This window comes from Exophiala oligosperma, assembly GCF_000835515.1.
Source record: "Exophiala oligosperma strain CBS 72588 unplaced genomic scaffold supercont1.3, whole genome shotgun sequence".
NCBI lineage: Eukaryota > Fungi > Ascomycota > Eurotiomycetes > Chaetothyriales > Herpotrichiellaceae > Exophiala > Exophiala oligosperma.
In genome coordinates this window covers 2,818,692-2,845,282 of record NW_015622820.1, presented here as the reverse complement: position 1 = coordinate 2,845,282, position 26,591 = coordinate 2,818,692, and the positions used below count along the sequence as shown (strand labels likewise).

Genomic DNA, 26,591 nt, shown 5'->3' with positions numbered 1-26,591 from the left:
AGGGTAGACAATTGCCCTCCTCTTATATCGCAGACATGTGTCAACAACATAGGATGAGCACATGGCATACAAAGAATCGACCGACAAAAGACCCTAAGCTACCTACTAGTCGTATCCATACAGAGAACTAATATCTAGGCCGGTGGTGATGTGAGCGAGGCTTCTTCTCGGGGAGATTCCCAGCGTATCCCGGACGCCACACAAATGCAGGCTTCGTTTCACCATCTCATCCACCGCCCAATCCATTGATTTGCTTCTCTCACCAAAACCTCCTTCTCCCCGCGAGGTCTGAAACGATGCTAGTAACATGGCCCTCGACCAACCTTTCAGGGTTAGTGAGGCCAATCTATTGCATGATTCCTGAACCACGCGGTGTGTGTCTCCATGGCTTATGTACGGAGTACGGAGTGATGACTTTGGCGAATCTGCATCTCGTTGTTGATCCTCGTCTTTCTTCTTGCCTTGACCTCCTCGCCAGACCCGTGTTCGCTTGTGATCTCAAGACATACGAGTACTGTTTGTACAAGAACGATCTGCAGTCCGAGCACGACTTCACATCTCGGCCCGCTCTCTGCTACTGACTCGAGTCACGTCAATTTCCCTTGGCCTCGCTTGCGGTGCTGTACGTACCTTGCTGTATCGTGCTCCTCCTCATTGCCCTTGTGGCTTGTGACGCGACTGCGAACTCTGAATTCCTTCGTTTCCACCCGCGGCAGATCATACTCAAGTCCTCACACGCAGAGAATTGTCGAGGCAAGCCTACTTCCAACGTCGACCCAGGGGCTTTGCAGAACTTCCATCATCCTCCACCACCTTCATCTGGAAGAACGGTCCGTCCTAGCACATCGAAAAGAGCACGGATACGAGAATTACGAACATTTGGAGGTCTGCAGCAGCAGCAGTCGAGGGAAAAGCAATGGTGCTGCTTCAAAGATGAACAAGAGGTGGAAAGCCATACGCTGTGTTTGGACAGGAACACCATCAGCTTGTTGTACCTGATATCCTGTTCCAGCTGGGAAGGATCTCAGAAGTAGACTTATCTGAGACATGTCAATCGACAAAGCTAACCATGGCGGCGAGACGCTCGTGCGTCCACCTACCCATCCGGTTCCGCAGCTTCAGAAGCCATTTGAAGAATCAATGGTCGAATCGGTTGATGACCAGGCCGATCAAGAAGTGCCCATGGATGCCATGGCCAGAAGGACCATACTGCTCGAAGGAACAAGGTACGAAAGAGTGATTGCAGGAAGATGGAGGCAGAAACCAGGAGAAAAATACCATCCACTTTGGAAATTGGTTGCGCAAATGTCCTTCGGGATGCACTTGTTGGCCGAAAACATGGCTATATCTGAAGAAGAAGTCATGCGCATTCTGCAGTCTCACGTCGACGATATCGACGGCTTTCTAGAGCGGACGACGGAAGATTTCGATCTCGCCCAGAGCGACATCCATGAGCGGATACGATGTCTTAAATTGCCCCTATCCCACGGAGAGGTCTTTGATCGTATGTTGGAGGACCGTGTATTTCGAGCCTCAATTCTGGACGGAAATGAGAAGATCGACCATGTAATCAGCCGGACGAAGAGAGCAGCAAAGGATGCGCTCAAAGACGTACAGAAAGGGTTCGATGCTACAAATGTTCTGGAGAAATATCTTACGAAACTTAACTCAGCCTGGACAAGGGAATCACCAGAGCACGAAGCTGTTCTTGTTGCCATGCTCGGCAATGCAGAGGGTTGGCGGCGTGCGTTTCTCGAATTGCACCTGCAGGGCAACAAATTGACAGGTTCGTTGAAGAAATTGGCAGAGGTCGTCGCAGAGATGGAACGTAGAGCAGCCATTGTGAGCCGCAATCAGGTGGTACGTTTGATCCGCGTGGACACTATCAAGCGACATGCTAATACGAGCAGGCACGAGCTCAAAAATCGAGACATATTAGTGCCCAGAAGAGCAATCATGCCAATTCGCAGGGTGGCTCAATCGCTAGCCAGAAGCCGTTGCCGATTGAGCCTGGGCGTCATCATAGGTCGAAGAACTCATCTCACAGCACTCAGATGTCTGGACTTTCAAGTCGACCTGATAGTCGCCACGATTCTAGTCGAGGAGCCACCTCGCATTCCTCTCTCGGGCCTGGATCGCGTCCTTCAACGGCCTCGAAAAGGCCTGCCAAACAAGACCTTCAATCCCTCCCTCCTGCGATCAGCTCCAAAGGTCCCAACAAGTCCCGTGCGGCGAATGATAACGATATCGAACGCAGCTTGAATGGGTATCTTAAGCAAGCAGGTGACCTCCACCCGATCGAGCTCCCAGCAGATGTTCCTGAGAATGTGCTTCGGCAAGCTCCTGTGTCAATCAAGAACCGTCTGAGTATCACCCTCGGCCTTAAACCCAAAGATAATTCAGACCATCGAATATCTAGTATCTATTACCCTAGGGCGTTGGGCGACCTCCTGAAGACTCGGCCAATGTCTGGCTTGTTATTAACACCGCGATCGATGGCAGCAAAAGGCACAGCCGTGCATGCAGTCAGCTCTCCAACAGCTATGTCTCATGCTGAGACGGATTACTATAGTTCATATGAGAGGAGTCCTTCGATTGGAGTTGTCACTCCAGATAATAGCAGCCGGAAGGAAATGAATTCTACCAAGACCTCTCCACGAGTCACGAGATCTTCAACCCTTGGGTCGATCGTGGTATCAGCCTCAGGAACGCGCCGCTCATCGACTCCAAACCCGGCCTTCACTTCACATTCAGCTGTAATGGCAATGGCCACCCCTCCATCAGAGCTGCCCACCGAATCGCCACGAGAAGAGAGCACTGCAGCATCAGAGGCCCGGAAACTTTCACAGTCCCAGCCCTCAAGTTTGGGTGAACCCGGCCCTGAGTTGCCAGAAGGCGCAACCAACAGGACAAGGTCAACTTCGGACCCTATATTGCTTGTCAATACCTGTGTTGTGACTGTCTCGGTTCAGCCGGCCTCTGCCGAAGAAGAGACGTTCGCTGCCGCCGGGCAGAAGGCTGTAGATACTACATCTTCGAAAGAGGAATCACCCGCTAACAAGGCCGATGCCCAAACCGTCACTGAAACCTCTGATATAGCAGATCAAGCCGATGTCAATACGAAGATGGCACAGACGACAAGAAATGAGGTGGAAAAAGCTGGTGGTGTACAGGTGGTCCCAGCAGCAGATTCACCCAAAAAGACAGAAACCACACAGAGACAATTTGTGGCTGAACTGGAGGCTCCAGTCCCAGTATCCCATGGTCCAACTGCCCATAAAGAGTTTGGCCCTGCTGAGCTGGAAGCACCGCAGCGAACTTTCAGACTCCCTCCGAGGCCAACTGCAACTGTGACGAACCCTGAGAAAGAAGTCCCCCGAGCCAGCATCCACAATTTAGACGACTTCTTCAAGCTCCCTAGTAAGATGACACTCAGACCAGGGATGAAGCCAATGGACTTTGACGAGGCGGATGGCCAGGAACCGATTCGCCCTTTGAAGTTGGAGCTGGCGAAGAGAGACGGGAAAATCGTGCCTGTACAGGTCAAGGACAACAGATCAGGTCATGGTACGGACAATTCTGCCTCGACTCTCAGGCTCATGGCTGTTGCCGACATTATTAAGACAGTGTCCCACACGCCCCCGGGTTCGCCCATCCACGCCAGGTCTAATTCCTGGGCATCGACGAATTCAGCACAGCGGTGGTCGCACCGGTCTTCGCGATCCCTGGGGCCACCGGCGCAAGCACGACCGCCTCCGGGGCCCGGTGGCCGACCAATGGTCAACCCGGATTTTGCAAGTGCCGGGCAATTCGAGGGTGAGCGTAAGCAGAGAAAGAAAAGCACCCTTGGGAGCAAGAGTGGTTGGAAGACATTCTTCAGCGGCGGTGGTCCCGCAGGCGTTGAACGACCCAGCCTGTCGATCACAACCAGCCAACCGACGGTCGAGGCTCCTCCTGCCATCAAACCTCGACCGAGTTCTGAGGCCGTTGCTCGAGCACCTGACATGCTTGCTGCAACAGCAGCAGGAGGCAAGGAGGTGCCCTGGTTCAAAGGGAACATGAAGCGGAAAAAGAGAAAAGGGAATTCGTTGGCCTAAGGACACATGCTTTTGTAGTATTTCCTTCTGTTTTGAGAGACCTTGGAGATGTTATGATATATACCTTTGCACTATCAGTGTAGTATAATAGAGACCTACCTAACCATTAAGTACTTCGTATAAATTCATTGTTGTTTGCTGATTTTAATGATCATTACTGGAATTTTCCACGGATCAGCAAAAGGAGACTTCGGTTGTTTCGATGCAGTGCTTCGCCGTCGAGAGACTGTCTCGGGATTCTGAGATTCGACATCGATGAAACAAATTCGAGGCTTCCTGTACCTCGTAACCGTATATGTTGCCGTAAGAAACTACGTCCGAAGTTCTCTCACAGATCGGGTAACACGTTCCGATCGCCACGGATGTCAGAAAATAAAAATCAAACCATCAGAGACCTGTCAGAGTGAGAGTCTCGTCCTGACCCGTGGTTGGACCCTGGCGAGGCAAATTGGCTTGTCGTCGCCGCCTACGGAGTACAAGATGCGGCGCAGGTCGCAGTGAGTGGTCAGTGAGTTGCTGTTATGACTAAGGTTACTTTAACCGTAGGGCGGGAGATGGGCTGGTCGCCCGCCTCCAGGGACCTGTTTAGGCGTGGGCAGTCTTCATTAGTACGGAGCCGATAGGTACTTAGGTACCTACTGTGCACCTAAATGTAGGGTATAACCCACCGGGCGCAAAAGCGGGGGACATGGCTTGACCGGCCAAAAGCGAACAGCATGATGGGGCTAATGATTACGCCCACACCCGACCGCTACGGCCACTGTAGCCAGTCATTCTCAACTTTCGTCGGCTGCGAGCTCGTCCACTGACTTTTGGCCAACCTCTGGGCCGCGCCCTCGAGTCTCCCGCTTTTGACCCAATGATCGCTCCAGACCGTGACACTCACTTTTGTAGTCCATCATCTCCACAGTCCATATGTGTGTGCGTGCGTGTGTGCGCAGGCTGCTCGATGAACAACCAACTTGACTGTTCTTCGAATGCCCTCGACTCAAACTCAAGTGGTCGTCGACGCATTTTGGCCCCTGCCTGCTACTCATCCACAATAATACCTCGGTTCGAGCTCCTAAAGTCCCACGAAATCGTCTGAGACAGTTTGACGCCTGTCTGTCGTTGAGATCCCTCTCCCGCACCGCTCGCAATGTTCGAGAAGCCATCCCGAAAAATACTTTGAGAAACTGGGAAGCCAGTGTGAACACTTCCGGTCACAATCGGCCTGCGGGCTCTCAGTGAAGGTAGCGGTCTCAATACCTGACTCGATCCAGCTGGTTAGGTGTGTGCTGGAGTATGGTTATTGTGACACGAAGCGCAGACGCGACAATCAACTGGCTCGGGTGTCATGATGAGTTGAGGAGGACAGGAATAAGACAAAGTGTTGAAAGAGCAATCACAAGTGCTGTTAAGATTTAAAGGTATGGCAAGTCTCGACCCAGTCATCGTGATCAAGCAATTATGTTGCGCATCGTTACCCTGACACTCACTCGGTCGAAATGGACAACATCAATCTGATTCTCTAGTTGTCAATCACTCAAAGACTCAGTATTTGCCGTTTTGCTGTCAGTCTGAGGGAAATGCTGAGGGCTGGCTCTTTGCAAGATGTGAGATTCGAATGAGTTGTTACTGACTTTTGGCGCAGACTCGACAAGCCGTCACCTTTTCCCTCTACCTCGTCCTGCCACCAAGCGATTTCTCCACCCTTGAGCTCCGTCGACGAGGCTGTGCTGGCCAAGATGCCAATCTTCGGCAACAATGGAACTTCTGGGTCGTCGAGGCAACAACAGCAGGGTCAGTACACCAAAGATGCCGAAATCGCGCCTTGGATGAGCCGACCTCCCAACGAAGAGGACGAGATAGCACCGTGGGAACGAGACCCCCAAGCACAGATCGCAGGCAGCCGGCCGTTCAATCAGTCGTTCTTTAATGATCAACCCAGTCGAGATATCCAAGGGTTCCCAGCTCGACCGGAAACCGCAAGGACAAATGCCTCTGATTTGGACTATGACGGCGATGCAAGACGGCCATCTGTTGCCAGTGCTACGACAGTCAGCAGTACCGGGTCTAGAGGAAGCGCTGCAAATGGACGGTACCACAAGAGTTTGAAGGGGTTTTTTGGAGAGGATCCGACGGATTCACGCAAAGGCTCGACGGCGAATTTACAAGAGCCGAATACACAAGGTCAGTCGTCGGAGAAGCCTGCTCAGCGGAGCAACTCTGTGCAAACACAGAACAATGTCGAGGAGCGACCAAAAACTCCAGCACCTCCTCCTTCCAGCGACGTTACTCCGTGGGCATATCAGAATTTCGAGGATGTTTCCAATTTCGGATCTGCGCCAATAAGGCAGGAGCAACAGTCAGACTCACTCCAGCCCAATTCTACATCTTCCTCTCATCGCCGTGGTCTCCTCCATCGTCATACCCGGAGCAAAGAAGATCCTCCGAAAGGTCAACAAGCCTCAGCGTCAATCCCAGCCAGGCCTGCAACGAGTCGGGAGTCGTCAACTACCAACTTGAGCTACTTCCGCAATACACCTCACAACGGTACACCCATGAGCTCGTCGTCTACGTTGACACGCAATGCCAGCCCCGGCCCTTCCTCTAGAAAAGAAGGATCTGGTCATACCGAAAAGCGCTCTATATTCCACAAGCTCAAGTCGAGACATAAGGATAAACATGCACCGCAGCCCGAGCCCAGCCGCAGCCACGTTGAACCTGTGAGGCCCCCTGAGGAGCCGAAAAAGAGCAGAACTCCATCCTCTCGTACCGCAAACCTGGATATTATTGATCCTAGAAGAGATCGAGAAACCAGCGTCGCCTCTGCTGATAGTGCATCTACCATCAAAGCTCCTGATCCCTCCCCGAAACTTGATCGGAGTTATACAGCATCATCCAAAACTAGTAGATTTGGTCGCCACACCAGACATCGTGTCATGAGTCACGCAAGTGACACGTCGGAGAAAGCTCGCGCGCAGGCTCAGCAGGCACCTATGCAAGCTGGCGTCTTCACCCTAGATACCAACTTTGACGACATGTCAGACATCATTTCTCAACCTCAACTACCCAAGACCCCCGGAGAATCGGGCGTCTGGATGGGCAAAGCTGCTCCCACTCCCTCTTCAGAGCAATCAGCCCCCGCTTGGGATGTACCTGATAGCTGGGCTGTTAAAGGACAGGAAGATGAGGTGCTCGACAGCTTGCCAGAAGCCAACGATGATGGTTTGCCTGCTATCCAGGAAGAGGATGGCCTGTCATACTTCATGCGAGTTTTCAGGTCTGATGGCACATTTGCGACCCTGTCCATGTCCATCAACGCTACCGTCGGTGAGGTTCTACAGTCACTTGCGAAGAAGTCTGTCCTACACGATTCTATAGAAAACTATCATCTACTGATGCGCAAGCACCAACTTTCTCGGCAACTGGGCACAGGGGAACGGCCTGTAGCTATGCAAAAGAAACTCCTGCAACTTGCGGGTTACACAGAGCGCGACCGGATTGAAGACGTGGGCCGAGAAGACAACAGCTATCTTATCCGTTTCACCTTCAGCCACGAGAAGCAGACGGGCTTTGGCAGTGGTCTTGATAACGATCCGACCTTTAATAAAATGCAAAAGTTCAGCCATGTCGACCTGCAAGCGAAGTCGCTGGTCACTATACCAATTATCCTTTATACCAAGGCTTCCGAGATCATCTCAATTAATCTCTCCCGCAACCTCGCCCTGAAAGTGCCCAAGGATTTCGTAACAGCTTGTATCAATCTTCGAGAGATCAAATTTACTGGCAACGAAGCATGGAGACTCCCGCCAAGTCTGGCCTGGGCGAGCCGCTTGACTGTGCTGGATGTTTCCAACAATCGTTTCGAACAATTGGATCAAGCTGAGCTGCACAGACTCGCTGCACTTGTGAGCCTCAAATTGGCAAACAACAGACTTTCTCAGCTCCCTCCCTCGTTCTCGGCTTTCCGGCAACTTCGCAGCCTCAACCTGTCATCTAACAATTTTACTACTTTCCCTGAACATATTTGCAGCCTAAAATCTCTGGTTGATCTCGATATAAGTTTCAACAAGCTATCCTCTTTACCCAAAATCTCTCAGTTGACGACCTTGGAGCGGTTGTGGGTGACAAACAACGATCTGAAAGGCCCTTTCAATGAGAGCTTTGCAGGCTTGACAAGCCTGAAGGAGATTGATGCCCGCTTCAATGGCATCACGAACATTGACAATCTCACCAGACTTCCCAACTTGGAACAAATTTTGGTTGGCCACAACAACATCACTACCTTCAAAGGGTCTTTTCCTAAACTTCGCGTTCTGGTCGTTGACCACTGCCCTGTCACGTCTTTTGAACTTGATCAACCAGTTCCGACGCTGATGAGCCTTAATATCGCCTCCGCAAAACTCGTCGAGTTCAAGGAAAGCATGTTTGGCTTCATGCCAAATCTACAAAAGTTGAACCTCGACAAGAACCATCTTTCAAACATGTCATCTCAAATTGGGCGCTTGTCGAAGCTAGAATTTCTGAGCATGGCCAAAAACCCCTTGAACATTGTCCCGCCCTCGATAGGAAGTCTTTTGGAGCTGAAGTTCTTGAATCTGAGAGAATGTAATGTCAAGAGTCTGCCACCAGAAATATGGTATTGCCGGAGACTGGAGACTCTCAACCTCTCTTCCAATGTTCTCGAAATCTTTCCCAAACAAAATGCTGCACCGCCACCAAGCGAACTTGAGAAGAACACTCCAGCCACAACTCCAGGCATATCCACTTCTCCAAGTTTTGAAGATTTGGGCAAGCTTGAGGACTTCCAGGCTCGACGACCCAGTCAAGCTTCCGCTGGTATGATGAGCCTGGGAAGTTCCCCGGGCGGTAGTGGTCGAAAGAACTCAGTCGCCTCGATTCCGAATTATCGTAAGGGATCGGTCGTTTCCAGAACCAACACATCTGAGTATTCCATGAACAACACCTCAACGCGAAAGGACTCCAATATTTCGCAGGCCAGATTCCAGAACACCTTTGCGGGATCTCTGCGATATCTCTATATGGCAGACAACCGCCTTGAGGATGATGTCTTCCGGGAGCTGGCACTTCTGCCGGAACTCCGGGTTCTTAATCTATCATACAACGAACTCGATGACTTCCCGCAAGGTGTGCTGCGCCGTTGGCCACAAATGAGCGAGTTGTACCTCTCGGGAAATCAACTCACTTCATTACCGTCGGATGACCTTGAAGATGGCAGCAATTTGAGAGTGCTTCATTTGAATGCAAATCGCTTCCAGGTGTTGCCGGCTGAACTTTGTAATGTTCACAAGCTCTCTACACTGGATGTTGGCAGCAATTCTCTCAAGTACAACGTCTCGAATTGGCCATATGATTGGAATTGGAACAGAAATACAAACCTGAAGTATTTAAATTTCTCGGCCAACAAACGCCTGGAAATCAAGCCGGCTGCACATCAAAATCAGTCACAGTTCAATGCCATGAATCGCGACAGCGAAGAAACTGACCTTACAAGTTTCAACACGCTAAAATATCTGCGTATACTGGGCCTCATGGATGTTACGTTGCTCACAAACACCATACCGGATGATAATGAAGATCGCCGCGTTCGAACGTCTGCCTCTTTGGTTGGGACTTTGATGTACGGAATGGCAGATACGCTCGGTAAGAATGAGCATCTTTCAACGCTGGACCTTCTCAAACCCAACTTCCGAGGCCACGATGGGGAAATCTTAATCGGTATGTTTGATGGACAGACCATGTCAATTGGGGGTTCTAGGGTTGCGAAGTATCTACATGAGAATTTTGCATCAGTCTTTTATGACGAAATCAAAAGGGCTGAAGCAGCGAATGACACACCAATTGACGCTCTTCGACGGACATTCCTAGCGATCAACAAAGATATGGCTAATTTCGCCAGCAGCAACTACGATACCAAAGAACATAGGCTGATTAATGGACACCGTGGTTCAACAGTGGCAAACATCCTCGGGCCTGACGATCTGAGCTCTGGGGGTGTCGCTACGGTTCTGTATATCAGTGGCCAGGAAATTCATGTTGCTAATGTCGGTGATATTGAAGCAATTCTCATACAGTCTAACGGCCAGCATCGAGAATTGACCAGAAAGCATGACCCGGCGGAACCTAGTGAGCGGGAGAGGATCCGGGAGGCTGGAGGCTATGTCTCGCGTCAAGGAAAACTGAACGAGACACTGGAGGTCAGCAGAGCCTTTGGTTATTACAGCCACATGCCATCCGTCGTCGCTGCGCCCCACACCTTCAAGTGCCAGGTTAACGACGCCGACGAGCTAATTGTGATGGCCACCAAGGAGTTCTGGGATTATGTCACGGTAGACGTTGCAGTCGATGCAACTCGAGCAGAAAAGAATGATTTGATGCTCGCTGCTCAAAAGCTGCGGGACCTTGCCATGTCTTTCGGCGCAAGAGACAAGATCATGGTCATGGTGCTTGGTATTTCCGATCTTAGAAAGAAAGGCAATCACCGGTTCCGTGGCACGAGCCTATCCATGGCGAAAGAAATGGGCCTGGATGAAGGTGCTATCTTCCCTTCGCGAAAAGCGAGACGAAAGGGAGAAACCCTCGTGGGCGATTCTCGTCTTGCTCGATTGGAAGAACCACAACCGCCCGTTGGTGAAGTTGCAATTGTCTTCACTGATATCAAGAACTCGACTGCTTTGTGGGAAATTCTACCTGTGCCGATGAGATCGGCGATCATGATGCATAATGAGTTAATGCGTCGGCAGCTTCGAATCATTGGTGGTTATGAGGTCAAAACCGAAGGCGACGCTTTCATGGTCAGTTTCCCGACCGTCACATCGGCGTTGCTTTGGTGTTTCAGCTGCCAAAGTCACCTCTTGGAGCTACCCTGGCCTCAAGAAATCTTGGAGACCGTCCATTGTCAGGAGAAGGCCGACTCTGACCAAAACGTAATATATCGTGGTCTCTCGGTGAGAATGGGAATTCATTGGGGACAACCGGTATGCGACCTCGACCCGATCACACGAAGAATGGACTATTTCGGTCCCATGGTCAACAAAGCTGCCCGAGTATCCGCAGTTGCCGACGGTGGACAGATTGCTGTGAGCAGTGACTTCATCACCGAGGTTCAGAGAACACTTGAGGCATACGCCGATGATGACCGACGTGATTCCGTTGGGTCTGATGATACCGTAAATGACGATCCACTAGCAAGTCAGATCCGCCGCGAACTGCGCCAGCTCAGCAGCCAAGGTTTTGAAGTCAAGGACCTTGGAGAAAAGAAGCTCAAGGGTCTCGAAAATCCCGAATTCTTGTATCTGATGTACCCACACTCCCTCGCAGGCCGCTTGTCCATTCCGCCTGGCGCGGAGAGTAAAGTCCAGCTTGGGGGAGATGCACCTGTTGCGGGTGAAGAGCAGGGACAACCGGGTGCTCTTGGTAAAGATTCCCAGCTCAAAGACCTAGAACTTGACGAGGTGTGGAAGCTCTGGGATATCGCACTCCGGTTGGAGATGCTATGCAGCTGTCTCGAAGCTCCAGAGCGTGCAGCTGGATTACACAAGCCGGAACTCAGTCTTCTTACAAGAATGAAAGAACGAGGTGGTGTACAAACGGACGGCTTCATGATCAATCTGCTCGAACACCAAGTCACCCGAGTAGAGGTAAGTCTGATATTGATTATTATGTGTAGCGGGTGCTGACCAATTACACAGGCATGTGCGACAACTCTCCAACTTCGACACATGTTACAGCCCTTCAAAAAAGGAGTCGCGCTTGTTGATCAGGCCAAACCCATCGCCGACATTTTGAAAGAAGTCACTGCCATGCTCAATGACGCAAAAGCAAGTGTAGATGAGATCGCGACTCCAGACACGGAAACAGATTCCGAATGATGGGAGATTCGTTTGCTTCGTCAGTTGACAATCGGATTTCTGGAGCAGCGTCTTTGCGAGGACGAACATTCTTCATAATTATTAGCAACTTAATTTTAGGACACAGCATTACGAGGATCATTCAAAGAGTTGGAATACATGGTATAACCCATGGTCTAGGATTTTGATTTACGATTGGATTTCACGAACAGGTATAATTTGGGATGATATGGTTACCGGACCGGCGTTATCGAGTCTCCAGGGACATCCAGGGGCCAGAGGAAATGCACAAGGACGTCGTCATGAGAAGTGAATGCCTCTGAAAGCAATCAGCATCGTTATTCTTTGGTATCATTTTGCTGCACATATGTCTTCAACGGTACATGGAATTTTATCGAGTCAAGCACAACATAGGCACTTTGGCGAATTATTACATGCCGAAGAGGAGGAGCCATTGCTTACGAACAACATTGTTTTGTATTAAGTCTACCTAACAAAGCGAATGATGAGGTTTTGAATGATGATTGATATAAGTCGTAACCACACTGAGGATCCCTCCCTTTCAGGACCTAAAGTTGATCATATATATCATATCGTACTGACCGTGATAGACAAGGACGTTTAGTCGAAGGAATCAAAAAAGAAGATTGCCCGTCCGTCTATTTCCTGAACCCACTGTGTAGTATCTACATAGCATATATTATATGGAGTCACAGTACTCTCTGTACTTTAAGTACAAATACGATCTGCTCGGTCCGTCATTCAATCAATCAATCGAGTCCCTTGATCGCTATGACCGCATCATACTGCTTTTGGCGTCACTTGGACCGACTTTCGTTTCACCGACTAAAACTCCGTGGACAGGGCGACTGACTCATCTCTCGGTATGCCGCTGGGGGGTTGATGATCCCCCCTTCCTCGATCCCTTCCTCGATCCCTTCCTCCTCGCTTTTCTTGTAGCAAGAAATCAAAAACAAAAGAAAAAGGCTGTCCGAATGAAAAACTATCATTTCGAAAGTAGGCCCGTGGCCAGGCCAGAAGCCATGGTCTCGGGGGCCAACTACCGCTTCACTATCCTGACCGACCGGTTGATCCGGTACGAGTGGTCCGAGGACGGCGAGTTTGAAGATCGCGCGTCGACGTTTGCGGTGAACAGAGACTTCCACCAGAAGGTGGTACCAAAGTTCCAAGTGGTCGACCACGAGGACGGCCTGGAGATCATCAACGAGCACTTTCACTTGAGTTACGACAAGAAACGCTTCAGCCCCAGCGGGCTGTTGTGCACGATTGCGGGGAAGCTCACGCTCTGGGGCACTCAATGGAGGTACAACGACAACGTCGACCTTTCTCAGGGTCGCAACCTCGGCGGGACCGCGAGGACGCTGGACGACTGCGATGGACGCTGCGACATGGGGTTCGGGGTCGTGTCGCGCGACGGGTTCGCCGCCGTCGACGACAGCAAGTCCATGTTGTTTGACGGGCGGGGGTTCGTAGCCGGGAGACGTCCCGGGGATAGGGTTGATGGGTACTTGTTCTGCCACGGACACGACTACAAGGGTGCCATACACGACCTGTACGCCGTCAGTGGGAAACAGCCATTGTTGCCGAGGTGGGCGCTGGGGAATTGGTGGTCGCGGTACTACAGGTACCACCAGGACGAGTATGTCGGGTTGATGGACAAGTTCAAAGACGAAGGTGTTCCCTTGTCGGTCGCCGTGGTCGACATGGATTGGCACTTGGTCAACGACGACCGGGTTCCCCATGCTGGATGGACAGGGTACACTTGGGACGACAAACTGTTTCCCAACCCCAAAAAGTTTGGACAACAGATGCACGACCGCAATTTGAAAATCACGCTCAACGACCATCCGCACCTAGGGATACATCACCACGAAGACGCCTATGAAGAGATGGCCAAGTTTTTGGGACTCGACATTTCAACCAACAAGAATCCGATCTTGTTCGACCCTACCAGCCCCAAGTTCATGGAGGCATACCTGAACATCCTCCACCGCAAGCTCGAAGACGTGGCGTGTGATTTTTGGTGGATCGATTGGCAGCAGGGGTCGTACACAAAAGTTCCCGGGATCGACCCTCTGTGGTTGCTGAACCACTTCCATTTTCTAGACAACGCGCGCGATGGGAAACGGCCCATCATCTTCTCCCGCTACGCTGGGCCGGGGAGTCATCGGTACCCGGTGGGATTCTCCGGAGACACGGTCACGACGTGGGCGAGTCTAGAGTTCCAGCCCGAGTTCACGGCGACGGCGTCCAACATTGGCTACGGCTGGTGGAGCCACGACATCGGCGGCCATTTCGGAGGCGGTCGCGACGACGAGCTCGTGACGCGCTGGGTCCAGTTTGGCGTCTTCAGTCCCTTGATGAGGTTGCACTCGGGTGACTCTCGATGGTCGTCCAAGGAACCCTGGCTGTATCGAAAGGAGAGTGAGAGGGTGATTGAGAAGTTTATGAGGCTCCGCCATCGTTTGATCCCGTACTTGTACACGCAGAACGTCCTTGCGAGCACCGAGAACCTGCCACTCATCCAGCCCATGTATTGGCTCTTCCCGGAACGGGACGAGGCATATTCGGTTCCGAACCAATATTTCTTCGGGCCGGAACTGATGGTGGCCCCGATCGTGACGCCGAGGGACAAAAGGACGAATCTGGGGAAAGTCAAGGTCTGGGTGCCCCCCATGTATCGACACGTCGACATCTTCACGGGCACGGTGTACGATGGAGATCGAGAACTCAACATGTACAGACCGCTGGAGGAGATGCCGGTCCTGGCCCACGAAGGTAGTATCATCCCACTTGACGAACGTGTCTTGCCCTTGAACGGTGGCCTCAATCCGAGCCGCTTCGAGGTTCTCGTTGTGATTGGTCGCGACGGGCAGACGAGTATTCTTGAGGACCCCGCCGATGATCCGGACCAGGTCAACAAGAAGAAGGACGATGATGAATTGCCGCGGAGCAGCACAGGAGGGCCCAGGAGTAGTCTGATTCAGTACTCCCAGGAGAAAGGAGACTTGGTCGCGCGAGTAGCGCGGTCCGCACGTGGCGTCACGATACCAAGGTGGGATTTTAAATTCCTGGCCGTCACCGAGGTCCCCAAGGACTTGAAGGTGTGTGTCGATGGGGAAGACCGGACGGCAGATGCAAAAGTCTGGATTGAAAGATTCCCATACACGCCGTCCATGCTGGTCCATGTGCCGCCGTACAAGGTATCTTCTGACCACCAGGAGGAGGAGTATACGAGTACGATTACAATCTCCCTCGGTCCGGATCCTCAGTTGAGCGTGATTGACCACAGACCCAGAATCGAGAAGTTGTTGCTCGATTATCAGACCGAGTTCGAACTGAAGGACAAACTGTGGAGTATCGTGGACGACCGGAAGAGTACGATCAATGTCAAGATTGGTAAATTGATGAGTCTTAGTGTCGACGAGCGGTTGACGGAACCCGTGGCAGAGTTATTGTTGAGTGATTCTAGAGGGACGTGAGATAGCTATTAGTCGTCACCTAGGTAGATGATGGAAACAGCCGAGACGAAGCAAAAAGGCCGCCGAGGAAGCGAGATGAAAACAAAAACACCATGATTTCTGTTTCCATTTACCATGATCTGTGTAGATGGAATCGTATGAGACTCGAGGACATTACAATTTACTACCATCACCGCCGCCACCACCATGCTTGGTAAACACCTTTTCCTTCAACCACTCTCCAATATGTCGGTTCACCTCTTCGGGTTGCTGCCACAAAGCCCAATGACCCGAGACGACTTCTCGTCTGGTCAGGTTCGGGATGCGGTCACCCATGCGTTCGGCCATGAAAGGTTTGAGGGCTTGATCTTTGGTGGCCAGCACGAACAACACGGGTTGTTTGATGGTCAAGTCCTTCTTGATCTGTTCGGGCGATTTGCGTCCGTTGTCGAAAAAATCGCGCCACTCGTTCATGTAATTATCCTCTCGGTTCCTGTACCAGTTCAGGGGTCCGTTGAGGCCGTGACGGGCGTACTCGGACACGTAATATTCCATCTCATCGTCGTCCAGGAGTCTGTTCTTGCCGACACGTGTCTGTCTGGCCAGGTCGACGCCGGTCTCGGCGGAGAAGGCGACTTGGTTGTCGTCGGTCGTGCGGGCCCCGTACATGTTGTTCAAAAAGGCTCGGATGGCCGGTTTGGACTGTTGTACGTGGGCTTCGATCTCGCCGGAAGCAAAATGGAGCTGGTACCCAAAGTTGGGGAGTTTCGTCTGTACCTGGATCCCCAACGGTTCGTAGCGGGGGGAGGGGGGGAAATAAGGGGTACAGATGCTGAAGACCGCCTTGATGAGGCGGGGGTGGTATTGAGCCACGCGGTAGACGATGGCACCTCCCCAGTCGTGGCCACCGAGGATGATCTCCGAGAGGTGTAGCTGAGACGCCAAGGTGGCGATGTCGTCCGACACTCGTTTGTAGGTGTACGCGGACAAGGTGTGGAGGGGGGAGTCGGTCCGGCCGTAACCCATACAGTCGATGGCGACGACGTCGAGGCCCAACGAGGTCAAGAAGGGGATCTGGTACCGCCAACCCAGCGAGAGGTCGGGGAATCCGTGGACCAAGAAAATGGTCCCCCGCGACGGCACGGAAGGTGAGGCTTCGCTGTAGATGTAGCCATACGTGAAGCCGTTGAGGTGAGCGGAGCGATAGGAGATTCGGGGGTCATTGTAGGGTCTGATCTTGTCGGCCATGATGAGTTGAGGGGTTCCTATCAAAAAATATGTAATTGTATGTGTCTTTGCACAAGAGAATCTCTGCTGGTTTGAACCACAGTAAGCAGGGATCTAAATATCGAGTCAATCGAAATGATACTCGAACTTGGAGATTTCTCAGGTGGTTAATGAAGCGACAGGAGCTTTGAGTTTGAAAGTGCAACACTCATACAAATTCAGAAACAGTTTGAGGACCTCAAGAGTAGAGATTGATTCAAGTCATGTTGAAGATCATGTTCTTTGAAGCTACATTGACCGAGGTTCATTACCGTACAGTTCCCATGATGACATAAGCCAAATCTTTCGCGGGGAAATTCTCCTGTAGAGTTGCCGAGGCATAACCGCAGCCTCACATAGAGACGAAGGGCGAGAAGCTGTATGAAATGCTTCAAAGGCACACTTATGATGATGATGGTGATGAGGTCTGCTTTGAACTTCCTTAATATCCTCCAAAGTCACCGTCCGATCTCCCGACTCGGCCTTTTTCCTCGCTCTCCACGATTTTACCCCAAAGTCCACCGGGACTTGAGTCGACGTTGACGATGGGTCCGGCATTCAAGCGATGAACTAGTTCAGTCCATTTGGGCAGTTGCTAGACCTCAACCAGTTGATATTTCCAAGCTCCAATGCTGGTAAAAATGGCCCGATTGCAACATGCCATGAGTGTGACTCGCAATACCTGCCTAAAAGAACCATTTCTCTCGTCCGGTGGATGATCCGAATACCGAAAATTGAGCTGCTTTGGTCGAACCTCGACTCTCTCTACCGCAATAGCTTGATATAGCTCGTGGTAGGATCTGCGGGGTTCGCTTTCAATGAGGCAAAGCTCGACGGATTTATCCAGATATTTGGTACATCTATCGATACCTTGACTCTTGGTGTCTTCTACCTTGCCCAGGAACAGTTAATGGGCCAGAGACCACTGCCGACTCCGACCCGCCTTGCTCCAATTTTCACACTCATGGCAACGGTAGGTCTTTCGCTCGGGGTTGAAGCGTCATTGTTGAACTGGAGACCGATTCCTCCGCAATACTCTGTGCATATATAGACCACCGCCACCGGTCAATCACCGACGTGGCCGCTGATCTGCTTAATTGACCATATACTCACAAAGCATCATGAAGTCCTTCGTTGGATTTGTGGCTATCGCCGCCATTTGTGCGCTGTCCGCTGATGCAGCAGCTATTGTCACGTCGGCTGCTCCCTCGGTCACCATCGACTCTGGACCGGTGGTTGGTACTACCACGTCACCTCCAGGAGCGAGTGCGACCGTAGACAAATACTTGGGCATACCTTTTGCCGCTTCACCTGTCCGCTTTGCCCCAGCCACCAAGCCGACGCCCTGGAGGGAGCCTTTCCAAGCCACAAAATATGGACCAGCATGTATTCAACAGTTTCCATATCCCGAGGCGTCACGGAACTTGTCCATTGCATGGTTCAACACGCCGCCGCCTCCAGCTGGAGAGAGTGAAGACTGCCTGAATGTCAACGTCTACGTTCCTGGTACGCCTGGCAGCAACAAGACAGTCATGGCATGGATATATGTACGTGGATTTTCGGGCAGTGAGATTTGGATACTAATCATGAGATCAGGGTGGCAGCCTAAGGATGGGAGCCAATTCTTTGGTTGAGTACGACGGGTCTATCCTCGCCGCAAATCAAGATGTGATCGTCGTCAGTTTGAATTACCGTACCAATGGTGAGTGTAGCTCTGCAAACCAAATTGTGATTGTGATTGTGCATTGCTAACCTTTCCCAGTATTCGGATTTCCAAACAGCCCAGAAATCCCCCTTACCGAGCGGAACCTAGCATTTTTGGATCAGAGTAAGCGTTTCATGCACGGTAAAGACATTCGGACTAATTTTCTAGGGTTTGCACTCGAGTGGATCCAGAGAAACATCGCAGCTTTTGGTGGTGACCCCAAGAAAGTTACTATATTCGGCGAATCAGCTGGAGGCGGGAGGTATATCCATGTCCTGCTCGCTTTGAAGTCTTCAAGGCAGCTGACATTACTACAGTGTCGACGTCCTAGTCACGACCATGAAGGAGAACCCACCCTTCCGTGCTGCCATCATCGAATCCGGCCAAGCAACGTCTTATGTCAACACCACGAACGCCCCCACTGCCTGGCTGGCACTCGCAGCAGCTCTCAATTGCACGACGACACATCCCAAATCCAACCTGACGTGCCTACGCAATCAGACCGCCGAGACTATAAAGAGTGTCATCGAGCACCGGGCTCTCGCATTCCGCCCTGTGGCCGACAATGTCACCGTGCTCCGATATCCGGAGGACGCACGACTCAACCGGTCCGTGGCCCATGTTCCTATCCTGGCAGGCACAAACGCCAATGAAGGAACCATCTTCACCGTGGGACAGACCAACGCCAGTGCCTTTCTAGCGACGAACTTACCGAATCAACCCAAGGTCAACAGCGAGATTCTCCAGTCGTATCCGGGCAACTCGTCCCAGCAAGTCCCAGAGATTTGGACGGAGTTCGGAACCCAGTGTCAAGTCGGCATCCTGACCAACGACAGCCACACTGCCGGTTTTCCAACTTGGAGGTACTTTTACAATGCGACTTTTCCCAACATCAATCTCACCGACTTGCCACATGCCGGAGTGTTCCACAGCAGTGAGATCAGCCTCATATACGGCACTTACCCGCAGGAAGGTGCCACGGCGGAGGAGAAATCTTTCAGTCTGTTCATGCAGGGTGCTTGGGCTGGGTTCGCAAAGCATCCGTACAGAGGACCAGGATGGAAGCCGGTACCAGCCATTGGGGAGCTAGGTACTAATGGGATCAACCTTACAGAGACGACCGCCGCAGAGTTGGACAGGAGGTGTGACTTCTTCCTGGAGGCTTTCGAGGCTGCCGGAATCGCTCCCAGCAATAGGACCACTAGTAGCTAGACTTGTCGGTGGTCAATTGTGTGGCCCGAGGGGTCGGCATAGAACTACAGCATCTCATATTCCAAAGATGCAATGAATCATCGTTACGCGCATTTCCTGGTGACGCTACCACCTGAAGCTTTGGCATTACGTATTGGTCCATTTGAACTATTGCGTTGGACCCTGGCACAGAAGGGTATGCATTCGCAAGAGAAAAAAAACCTGATATCCTCGGTCCATGGTGTTGGTACGACGACCATGTAGCTGGGGGGGCAAGGAATTCTAATCAAGAACCCCCTTTGGATTGATAAGCAACTCATAGACATTCCTCAACATATGTTGCAAATGCCGTGTCATGCTTAGCATTGTATCGACATAAAGATGTAGGTCCCAAGGGCACGCCATCCTGTATTCTCCATTTTCATTGGCGGACGAGGGGTTATGTATATGCCCTCCTCCTGGATGACCTTCCCCACACATTCGTATACCCTGGGTATGGTGTGTGAGACGGTACATATTGCGTGCTGTCTGACAAATCAGGAGTGACTGTGCGGTGATGAGGTTCATAAGTAGGAGAGTACGCACTCTCCTCACTTGGGTTTATCTGAAGGACATCAACGATCAAAGAGCACTGTATTCTCAGTGTCGCATGATTCAACATCGCACAAACCATGGCATCGGCAGCAGTCCAGCAACCCAGTGGGCATTCCACTTCATTCGAGCCTCTGACGACTCAATTAAAAGGAGATACAACAGCGTCTCAGGCCGAGAAGCACCATGTTCGCACAACTTTGAACTATTACAAAGACCCAGGTGACGGAAGTCCTCCTCCTCCTAGCTACGTCGGCAAGCCGGAGACTTATGAAAGACCCTATGAGCCATTGGAAGTGACCGTCCGCGACATCCGAGGAGAAGACGGCGAGTATAACTTGGACAAGAACGGGTTTCAGATCTTTCGTCACGAGAGCGTCGAGAAAGATTTCGTCGATGATGAGCAGATCAAGGCACGATATTATCCTGAAACGGAACAGTTGTTGAAGGACGCGTTGGTTATTTCCCCATCCCTTTTCCTGTCGGTGGAACATTTCGGCTGACATGATAACGATCTCTTGGGGATTTTGACAGGACGGGAGCTTCTCGTATCTTCATCTTTGACCATACCATTCGTCGAGCGCCGAACGACGAGAAGAGAGGAACACCCGCCGCGACGGTCAACCTCCGCGGACCCGTCACCCGGGTCCATATCGACCAGAGCTACAGCGCGGCCAAGAATCGCGTTCCTCACCACCTACCTGAAGACGCGGACCGGTTGCTCACGACCCGCTACCAAATCATCAACGTTTGGAGGCCGATCAAGAAGATTCTGAAGGACCCCTTGGCTGTGGCGGATGCGCATACCGTCCCGGACTCGGACCTCGTGGGCGTCGGTCTCATATACCCTGACAGGAAGGGTGAGACGTACACTGTCCGACCGAACAGGGAGCACAAGTGGTATTACCTCTACGGGCAGACGCCCGAGGAGACGTTGCTGATCAAGTGCTTCGACTCCAAGTTGGATGGGAGGGCGAGGAGGGTGCCACACCGCGTTTGTAAACCCGGAAACTGTAAACGAGAGCTCGCGTGAGAGTATTGAGGTTAGAGCCCTGGTCTTTTATGAGGATCAGCCTGCGGAATGAACGGTGGCTTTTGATGTTAGAAATTGTGTGGGGGTAGCAAACTTATGACTAGTACAAGGGTGGATATACCCACATCCTTTGGTGTATTACTTTGATGAGGATACGAATGATATAGTGTATGGCATCACATCATGAAGGTCCCTTCAGGAGGACTTGGGTCGGGGAAAACGGAAGAACATTGCCGACCACGTGATTCGCCAAGGCTGCCTATTACCGCCGGACGCCACGTCAAAACGCTGCGCCATGTGGCGGTGCCTCCCCGCATTTGTTGATGATAGGTTCCTTATCAGGGGGCGTTTTCTGACAGGGCTGTGTACATACTAGTTCTCGTGCTACCAAAAGACCAAATTCCCGCCATGCGTCATCTTTCCAACGCCGGGCAGCCTTGGCTGTAAGATAATAAACACCTTTAATATCTCTGCCGTGCTTGGGAAGAAAAAGGCAGACGTTCTTCCCTACTCCTCGTATTCTTCCCGAGCTTTCAACTTACCCCTCCACATCCCGCCTTTTTACTGTTTTCCCGAAAAGATATCCATACAACCACAACAGTTTGCGAATGTCATACGGTCCTCCCCAAGGTCAACCTCCGTACGGAGGAGGATACCCTCCTCAAGGTCCAGGTTACGGCCAATTTCCTCCGCAGCACGGTGGTTATCCTCCCCCTCCACAAGGAGGTTACGGTGGTCCGCCGCCGCCGCAACAACACTTTGGCGGACCACCACCCCCAGGTCAATTCCCTCCTCCCCAACAGCATGGCGGGTTCCCGCCACAACAGCAGCAATGGGCTCCTCCGCCGGCAATGCCCTCACCAGGCTATGACCCCAGGGCGCAGGCGCAAGGTGACGCCTCACGCGACGCCGACGCTTTGAGAGCGGCGATGAAGGGGTTTGGCACGGACGAAAACGCCCTCATTCGAATCCTGTCCAAACCGGACCCTCTACAAATAGCGCTGCTGAGAACTACATACAATCAACGACACCGTCGTGACCTGGAAAGAGATATCAAGTCCGAGACTTCAAGGTACTTTTGTGAAGGACTGGTGGCGATCGTCCAGGGCCCGCTCATGCACGACGTGCACTCGGTCCACGGGGCGATCAAGGGGTTGGGGACAAGGGAGGCGACACTGAACGACGTGCTCCTTGGACGCTCAAACGCAGACATGCGCGCGATCAAACAAGCCTACCACGAGACCTTCAGACGCACTCTCGAAGACGACGTGAAAGGTGATCTCTCGATGAAGACGGAGAGATTGTTCAGCATGGTCATGGCGGCCACGAGGCAGGAAGAGTCTGCTCCCGTGATCCCCCACGAACTCGAACGAGACGTGTCGGAGCTGCATCGCACCATGGACGCACGCATCGGCACCGATCAGATCACTGTCTGCAGCATCCTCGCCAATCGAAGTGACGGCCAAATCCGAGCACTGAGTCACCACTGGCAACAGAAGTATCACAGCGAGCTCGAAAAGGTCATTGCCTCGGAATTTTCAGGCCACATGAAGGACGCCCTGCTGCTCATGGTGCGTCGCGCATGTGACCGTGCCATGTCGGATGCGGTGCAGTTGGAAGATGCGATGGCCGGCCTTGGCACCAAAGACACCCTGCTTGTTCAACGGGTGGTTCGTGTCCACTGGAACAGAGCACACATGGACCAGGTGAAGCGTGCCTATGCTCATCGGTACAAGAAGGACTTGATCCAGCGTGTCAAGGGAGAAACTCGCAGCCACTACGAGGCCTTGATGGTTGCTTGTTTGACGTGATGATTATGTAGTGTTTTGTTTGGACTGTATGGCGGAACAGACGAGTTTCTTCATCTGTACCTGTCTTGACTCTCGTACAGTAGCGGCTTCACGGCAAGTATGAGCACTTAATATGGGGAACAGTGGCCGGAAAGGGGGCTTTGTACAATTTGCGAAAGTCACTAGTCTGATACTCTTTGAAGGGCCATCGGTGCCTTTGGGAGATTTTGTTTGTAAATCATCCTTACCTCGGTTGAACCGGTTCACTTTACTCAATTTGAACACTTCGATACTGTTTACTTTAAGCATGCAGCCTTATTAGTGTCAAGCAATCGATGCTGGCAAGGGCACCATACATAACCGACAAGGCTTGACCTCTTCTGAGAAGCTCTTAAAGATTACGATAGATGGCCAATCTGCCTCTATCGGTCTCTCATTGGGAAATTTCATTCTAGAACTGTTGTTCTACGTAATATAGGTATCTGAGAAGATCCATCTCGGATTGTTGGCACAAGGTGTCAGTGAGGAACCTAACTTGATTGAAAATCCGGAAGGCTACATAGAGTCCAGGTTGGCTCCATAGAAAGGACTCCAGGGGGGTCATCACGCCATGGTGGTGACACCACACCCCACGAAAGTCGCATTTCTCAAGTCTATTGGTTCGGACAAAGGCACAGTATGCACTGGCAGGCAATACAAGATCACATCTTCGTCTTTCATGACTCTTTGAATACCACAATACTCGGCGCCGAATCTTGACCTCCACAAGATCTGTATCAATTTCCATGCCCGAGCACTTTGTTGTCTTTTCAGAGCACTGACGGAGCAACTTTGAGCTGTGGCTGTACAATGCTGAGCGAGGCAAGGCAGGCACCGAAAGTCCTAATTCTGAACACTTTACTCGGTCATTGTCGACAGTGTTTCGATAGTTTTTTTATTGCCACCTGGTGGAGATGTGGACGCTGTTCTGGTGTCCCTGGGCTACGATGGCCTGGGAAGGGTCTACGCCTATGGTGGTCTGTGCTGCAATAGCTCTTATTGTCTTGTGCGGCGGTCTCGTCTATCAAAGAGAAGACAGGAGGGTGCAGCTAGCTGAGTAGTCCTGAGCCTTTGCAGGAGCCAGGCTCCTCCCGTGACGAAAATGCTGATATAACACTATTGTCTACCCTGACCACCCGGCTCCAGTGATGGTTGGCGGAAAGTCTTGACACCACAGTCACTTAGAGGGATGTCAAAATGGGACTCGTTGGAAGCCCTCTCCTAGCCTGCATACACAGGAGGCCTTCCTCCCTCATCCATGGGGATGTATGAGGAGGCGACATATATGCAAGAACATTCCCGCGCGGCGGAAAATACGACGGCCGAAATACTTGAACCAAGCATATCCTGGAGGGATCTTGGAGCACTTATTTCAGATGTCCAACAAAGTACCTCTTCAGGTATCCCACAATTTCAGGATTTTCCATCACGCCCCTTTCCAACAAGGTATCGATTCACTGTTCGATGTCACCCCAGAAAGATCGGTTTCCATCGCCTTGAGCCCAGCCTCAGCCAATCTGACTCGCTGATGTGGCATAGCCCACGCCGGTATGCCACTTGATCCTCAATATTGACCAGTAGAACGTCGAGATGGCGTCTTTGCACCCAACCCTGGTCCTCGAAGCAAGATATCGGCTTCGTTCCGATGACAATCAAAACTCCAGACTCTTGTGAATGAGGATTCACCTCAGTCGGGATCTGGCTCCAAGCAGACATGATGTTCACTCCGTCAACGTGGAGTTCGGCTTGCATTTTAGAATCATGGAAATATGATCTCCATGGAGAGTCTGTGTCCTTCCAAGATATGTCTGCCAGAACGGTATTGGTCCAGAAACCGAGGACCCTGTCAATTAACAGCCGACTTGGAATCCCTGACGGAATGTGTGCTTCTGTCAAGGCCGTCTCACCACTGACATTCCAGCCTGGACTCTCCCAGAAAGGGGTTGAAGATCTATTCGTCTGTTCGAGTCCTGTAAGCAGGTTTGGAGTCCTTTTGTCTGTGAAGTGATAGAAGCAGAGCTCGGAATGGGTGAACCCTCCGCCCTTGGGCGAAGGATACCAAATTTTTCCCTCCCATCCTACCCAGGACCAGCTGGGAATGAAATAAGCATCCATTCGCTCTCTCTTGTTCGCCAAGGAGTGATTGGGTGCTCTGCGATAGTTGCGCACAGAAGAGGAATGACGCTCACTGGAATAGGTCTCCCAAGCCAGTGCAGTAGAAAGGAACGTTACCGGCAGCGCCCAAACGAATTCGTGTCCAGACATATACGCTAGACTTCTCACCAGGCCGGAAATTGCGTTTAGACCATCTTTCTGGAAGGACAGTTGAAGTCCCGTATAACGAGAAGCTATGTGTCTGTAAGTGTTTGCGAAGTCGAACGGCCTGGTTCTCAGGACCCTGGACAACATATGATGGCTCAAGGAGTCAGCGTCGCCAAGGTCCGGGTGATGAGAGATTACATGGTCAGACAGAACCTCTTTGAAGGTTTCCTCATTCCAGGACGCCTTCTGACATTCCCAATAAATCAGACCTGAAGTGAAAATCAAGACTCTTCTCGATAGAAGCCTCTCCTGGAGAGTCCAGGCTCTGGTGCTCCAAGTCGAACCCAGGGTGCAATCCCATTTACTGGAATGTGCTGGATCCGACGTCTTCATGAATGCGAAGTCCGGCGTGACGATAATGTGTGCATGTTCCTCCCTCGTGGAGGGTCTGACGCCGGGCAAACCTGCCGTGCCATCTAGGCCATGTGCGTTGATGATCGTGAAACAAGACTGCCCATATATGTAGCCCATTCTCGGAATGAAGTATTGCATGTCCTCCAAGCAATCCTGCAAAATACACAAGCTGTCAACCCACAGATACCTTTCTCCTAACAATTTTGTGACGGCCATTGCATCAGCTATAGTGGCAGACGTTGCGCCAGCCAGGGAACCAGGTTCTCGGTACTTCTCAATGTTTTCCTTGGTGACAACGAATTTGTTCGACTTGCCCCAAACGTAGCTGAGTGCAACCCACTGCTCGGTCTCATTGCTGTCCACGATGCATTCGTTGTTGACATCAATGAGCCGCAGATGCATTTGAGAACAAGGAGGTGTCACAAGCATCGCACAAGATTCTCCATGATGGTTGAAACAGTGGTCCTTCCAAGCGCGGAGCAGACCCCCATCTAAGCGATCCGGTCTGATCCGTCCCTCGAAAAGATGTAAATTTTCAGAGTCCTCGGAAAACAATCTTGAGGGTTCGCATGTGAGGATACCCTGATCGGGGCTACATTTCTGGAATTGTATTGTTGAGAGAGTCGTCTTGGGACCTCTTGACGGAGAGACCATGAATTGCAATTCGACAACCAGTCGATTCGGGATAGATAGCCTGTTCCATTCTCGGGTAGATTCGCGTGATGTCATCAATTCTGTGTACAGAAACTGAAAATGACGATCCAGAAGGGCAAAATCGCGTTCCTTAGGATCAACATTGGACTCAGGGGGTTGAGAGCCAGCGGCCGAGGGTTCAATTCCAGCGTCTGACGTCGATGACAATACC

At 51.6% G+C, this 26,591-nt stretch overlaps 7 protein-coding genes across 7 annotated transcripts; 6 read left to right on the top strand and 1 right to left on the bottom strand.

The window, feature by feature from the left end:
* The first annotated feature begins 243 nt into the window (after positions 1 to 243).
* Positions 244 to 4,198, top strand: PV06_03779 (uncharacterized protein). Its single transcript, XM_016404594.1, has 2 exons — positions 244 to 1,860; positions 1,911 to 4,198. The coding sequence occupies exons 1-2, from the start codon at positions 1,048 to 1,050 to the stop codon at positions 4,095 to 4,097; spliced, it is 3,000 nt and encodes a 999-aa protein (XP_016265599.1). The 5' UTR covers positions 244 to 1,047; the 3' UTR covers positions 4,098 to 4,198.
* A 774-nt stretch (positions 4,199 to 4,972) lies between these two features.
* PV06_03778 (uncharacterized protein) lies at positions 4,973 to 12,484 on the top strand. The gene is made up of 3 exons (XM_016404593.1): positions 4,973 to 5,506; positions 5,731 to 11,743; positions 11,795 to 12,484. Exons 2-3 carry the CDS (start codon positions 5,825 to 5,827, stop codon positions 11,972 to 11,974), a joined length of 6,099 nt encoding a protein of 2,032 aa, XP_016265598.1. The 5' UTR covers positions 4,973 to 5,506; positions 5,731 to 5,824; the 3' UTR covers positions 11,975 to 12,484.
* Positions 12,485 to 12,902: 418 nt separating this feature from the next.
* Positions 12,903 to 15,864, top strand: PV06_03777 (uncharacterized protein). The gene has a single exon (XM_016404592.1). It carries the CDS (start codon positions 12,949 to 12,951, stop codon positions 15,454 to 15,456), a length of 2,508 nt encoding a protein of 835 aa, XP_016265597.1. The 5' UTR covers positions 12,903 to 12,948; the 3' UTR covers positions 15,457 to 15,864.
* On the bottom strand, positions 15,610 to 16,683 carry PV06_03776 (uncharacterized protein; the record flags this gene model as incomplete). The annotated part of the gene is made up of 1 exon (XM_016404591.1): positions 15,610 to 16,683. One exon carries the CDS (start codon positions 16,681 to 16,683, stop codon positions 15,610 to 15,612), a length of 1,074 nt encoding a protein of 357 aa, XP_016265596.1.
* A 1,139-nt stretch (positions 16,684 to 17,822) lies between these two features.
* PV06_03775 (uncharacterized protein) lies at positions 17,823 to 19,618 on the top strand (the record flags this gene model as incomplete). Its single annotated transcript, XM_016404590.1, has 5 exons — positions 17,823 to 18,248; positions 18,298 to 18,403; positions 18,464 to 18,529; positions 18,575 to 18,668; positions 18,724 to 19,618. The coding sequence occupies 5 exons, from the start codon at positions 17,823 to 17,825 to the stop codon at positions 19,616 to 19,618; spliced, it is 1,587 nt and encodes a 528-aa protein (XP_016265595.1).
* A 650-nt stretch (positions 19,619 to 20,268) lies between these two features.
* Positions 20,269 to 21,221, top strand: PV06_03774 (uncharacterized protein; the record flags this gene model as incomplete). Its single annotated transcript, XM_016404589.1, has 2 exons — positions 20,269 to 20,642; positions 20,723 to 21,221. 2 exons carry the CDS (start codon positions 20,269 to 20,271, stop codon positions 21,219 to 21,221), a joined length of 873 nt encoding a protein of 290 aa, XP_016265594.1.
* A 430-nt stretch (positions 21,222 to 21,651) lies between these two features.
* Positions 21,652 to 23,282, top strand: PV06_03773 (uncharacterized protein). The gene has a single exon (XM_016404588.1). It carries the CDS (start codon positions 21,830 to 21,832, stop codon positions 23,030 to 23,032), a length of 1,203 nt encoding a protein of 400 aa, XP_016265593.1. The 5' UTR covers positions 21,652 to 21,829; the 3' UTR covers positions 23,033 to 23,282.
* The last annotated feature ends 3,309 nt before the right edge of the window (positions 23,283 to 26,591 follow it).